Source organism: Elephas maximus, chromosome 5, assembly GCF_024166365.1.
Source record: "Elephas maximus indicus isolate mEleMax1 chromosome 5, mEleMax1 primary haplotype, whole genome shotgun sequence".
NCBI classification, from domain to species: Eukaryota; Metazoa; Chordata; class Mammalia; order Proboscidea; family Elephantidae; genus Elephas; species Elephas maximus.
In genome coordinates, this window is record NC_064823.1 from 60835605 (window position 1) to 60838787 (window position 3183).

Here is a 3183-nt window from a genome sequence, read left to right on the forward strand (position 1 = left end):
TTCACCGTTTCTGGCTAGATCCTAGGACACCAGAAACACATGCCTCCCCTTGCAGAGATTGTTGGGGCTAGGAGTAGGAAGACTGTAAAGACGCTGGTCATCCAGGACTTAAGTGCTTTTCTATGTAGGGTTCCTGGTGTAAGGTACAAAGTTAGCAACATCCCCCTGCCCATGCTTTGACTGCATAAATCCACATTTAACGGAAGGCTTAATTCAAGTCTTCAAGATCATTTAAAAATATCTGCAATGCTTATAATAGAGTGGAATAAATAAAAGACAAATAAGTCACTGTTCACGTTTATTTTTATCATTTGCAAAGGGAAATACATAAAACAATGGTAGTTGGCTTTGCTAAATTAAAATAAAACGATTTTGAGTAGAAAATGTAAAAAAAATGAACCAAGGTAAGTAGAAATGGTAGCAAACAATAATAAATAAGTTTCTAACATTAACAAAGCAAAATAAAATTGAGCAAATGCTTTTGACACTACTAAATTGTGGTTTTTTATTTTTCATTTTCAAACAAACATTTGCAAGGAGCTTAAGGACTATAAGTGGCTGCGTTTTAAAAAAGAAAGAAAAAAACTGGTCTGCAATTGGCAGTTGAAATTTCTCCTGGAGCCGCGGCAAAAGCGGCTAATAAAGTGCGTGCGCCAGGTTTCCTAAAAGACGCCAACGTTCTCACGATTGGATATACATACTGGGTATGTTGCTACAATATATAAACCTTAAAGTTCCTACCAATTCCATCGTCAAAAGTCATTCACGTTGTAAGCTTTGTGCGTTTCAAACGCATTTTGGGAAACGACTTCTGAAGACTTTCACATGTGAGTGCGAGCCACGCACAGGGATGGATGCCCAGGGCATAAAATAAATTAAACCCAAACCAGCGACAGAGAAGATGTGCCATTTTAGCAGCGTATTGGCAGGGGGAACTAGGATAATGGTGTCATAGATGGGTAAATATAATTATACCATATCTATCTACAAGGGGCGCAGAAGGTGGAAGAAAAGGACAGAACTTTAACAGCAGGTTTTCATCAGTCCCGGCCAGTAGAAGTTTGGAACAGCAGCAGCATTTGCAAACCATCAAATGTAGCTGCCATCTGAAGCCAAGTCGTTGCTAAACAACGACCATAGCAGAGTTAAAATTAAAGGGTGCGGGAATCTGACGCGCCCCGCGCACTGGGAAAGGGTGGTTTTGCTTCTGTCTCAGTTTTCAGGGTTCCTGTCACCTTCCTAACTTGCCTCATCCGAGTCACTGTAATGGGAGTGGGGGGAAAACTCCCCATCGCTTCTGTGGGACCGGGGAGAAGTTTTGCTACTTTCCTCCTGCACCGGCTGCAGGATGCCCCCGGGCAGCGAAGGCGACAGGTTCTTTTGCGCCATCATCGCCGTCAGAGCACTGTCCTCGAAAGTCGAGAAGTGCAGAGCGTCCAGCTGCACCGAGTACCCTCCTGTGGAGGCCGGGGCCGAAAAACGAGTCCTGCAACTACCGGGCGGAGCTGGCCGTTGTCCCCCTGCCGAGGCGGGCGGAGCCCCAGCTGCGGTCGAAGTGCCCGCGCCGCCTTCGTAGGAGGCGGCAGCGCGCAGGTGGTGGTGGTCACTCTTGCAGGAGGCGGGCGGCGGTGGCTGCTGCTCCCCGCCGCTGGGAGTTTGCAGCAGCTCCGACAAAGCGTTGATGTAGATTTGGGCCATCTGCAGGGTCTCGTACTTGGAAAGCTTCTTGTCGTTGTTGAAGGACGGGATAACGTTGCGCAGCTGGTCGAAGGCGTGGTTCAACCCGTGCATCCTGCGCCGCTCCCTGGCATTGGCCGCCAGTCGCCTCTGCTTTTGCACCCCGTTCACCTGTTTGCTGGAAGGGGCACGCTGGCGGCTGCAGCCCAGCTCGTCCACCACCACCCCGCCTTTCAGCTTGCACAGCTGTTCCCGCACTTTTACCGGCCCAGGGCTCTTGCTGCTGCTGCTGCTGCCGCTGCCACCGCCGCTCCTCCTCCCCAGTTCTCCCCGGGCGTCCGCCTCATCCCGGGGCGCAGCGGCCTCGGAGGCACCCAGCTCAGGAGAGTGCAGCAAGTACTGGGCGGCGCGTGCCGTGCAGATGCCCTGCAAAGTGGGAGCCAGCCAGGCGCGTGGGTCGGTGCTGTCCAGGAGGGACAGCTCGGCTGGGTAGACCGGATGCTCTCTCGCCTGCAGGGTCGCAGGTGGCTGTGGCGGCGGCGGCGGCGGCTGCGGGTTGTGGTGCGCTTGGGGATGGCGTTGGTGGTCCCCCAAGTCCTTCACTTCTGCCCACTCTTCAGCGTGCAGCAGGCGGGACATTGCACTGCAGAAGCTCGGAGGCTAAGAGCCGGAGGACGCGCTTGCAAAACTGCTCAACACAAAAACCTTCTCGGGTCTCTTCTGCAACGTCTTATTTTTTTTTTTCTCCTCCACCCTCCCCCACCCACTCCGAGATCACACACCAGGTCGCGTGCAACGAAGCTTCTCCGGTTGCCGAAGGCGCTGCGCCCCTTTAAAAAGCGGCACGCGCCAGTGTCTCCCCCCGCTTCTCTTCCAGCCCCCTCCTCGCGCCGGTCGCGTGTCCGCTCAGCCAATGAAGGGCGCCGGCAGGCGCGTGCGAGCAGCCAATCAAAGAGTTTTTACACCCGGAGAAAAAGTCCCTGTGTGCAGAAGACTTCAGCGCCCGCTCAGGACTTTTTTTTTCCCCCCTCTTTTAAGTTCGACATATTCATATGTTAATTGCGGGGCTGTAATCCGACTCCCGTGTTGTGTCATAGCCCCAGGGGCCGGGGTGCGAGAGCCCATGAAGAGCGGGTTCTCAACTTCAGCCTCAGCCGACTTGGGTCAGCCGTGCGCGGCCGCGGGCGGGCAGGTGGCTCTTGGAGAGGTTGGACGCGCCTGGCGCGGGGAGGCGACTTGCAGCTAGCCAGCGGAGAGAAGCCCACTTGCTCTTTGCTGTCTCCAAGGCAAGGATCGCAGCTTCTAATTGTACCCAGACATTTAAAAGTTTATATATATACAAACTATATATGTGGCACAGTGGTTAAAGCTCTGGGCTGCAAACCGAAAGGTCAAGGTTCCGACCCACCCGCTGGAGAAAGATGTGACGGCCTGCCTGGAAACCCTATGGGGCAGTTCTCCTCTGCCCTAGAGCGTTATGTGTCAGAATGACTTCACGGCAGTGGT

General features: G+C 53.4%; 1 protein-coding gene across 1 annotated transcript; it reads right to left on the minus strand.

The window, feature by feature from the left end:
- Positions 1-1239: 1239 nt before the first annotated feature.
- Positions 1240-2316, minus strand: ATOH1 (atonal bHLH transcription factor 1). Its single transcript, XM_049887100.1, has one exon. The coding sequence runs from the start codon at positions 2314-2316 to the stop codon at positions 1240-1242; it is 1077 nt and encodes a 358-aa protein (XP_049743057.1).
- Positions 2317-3183: the final 867 nt, after the last annotated feature.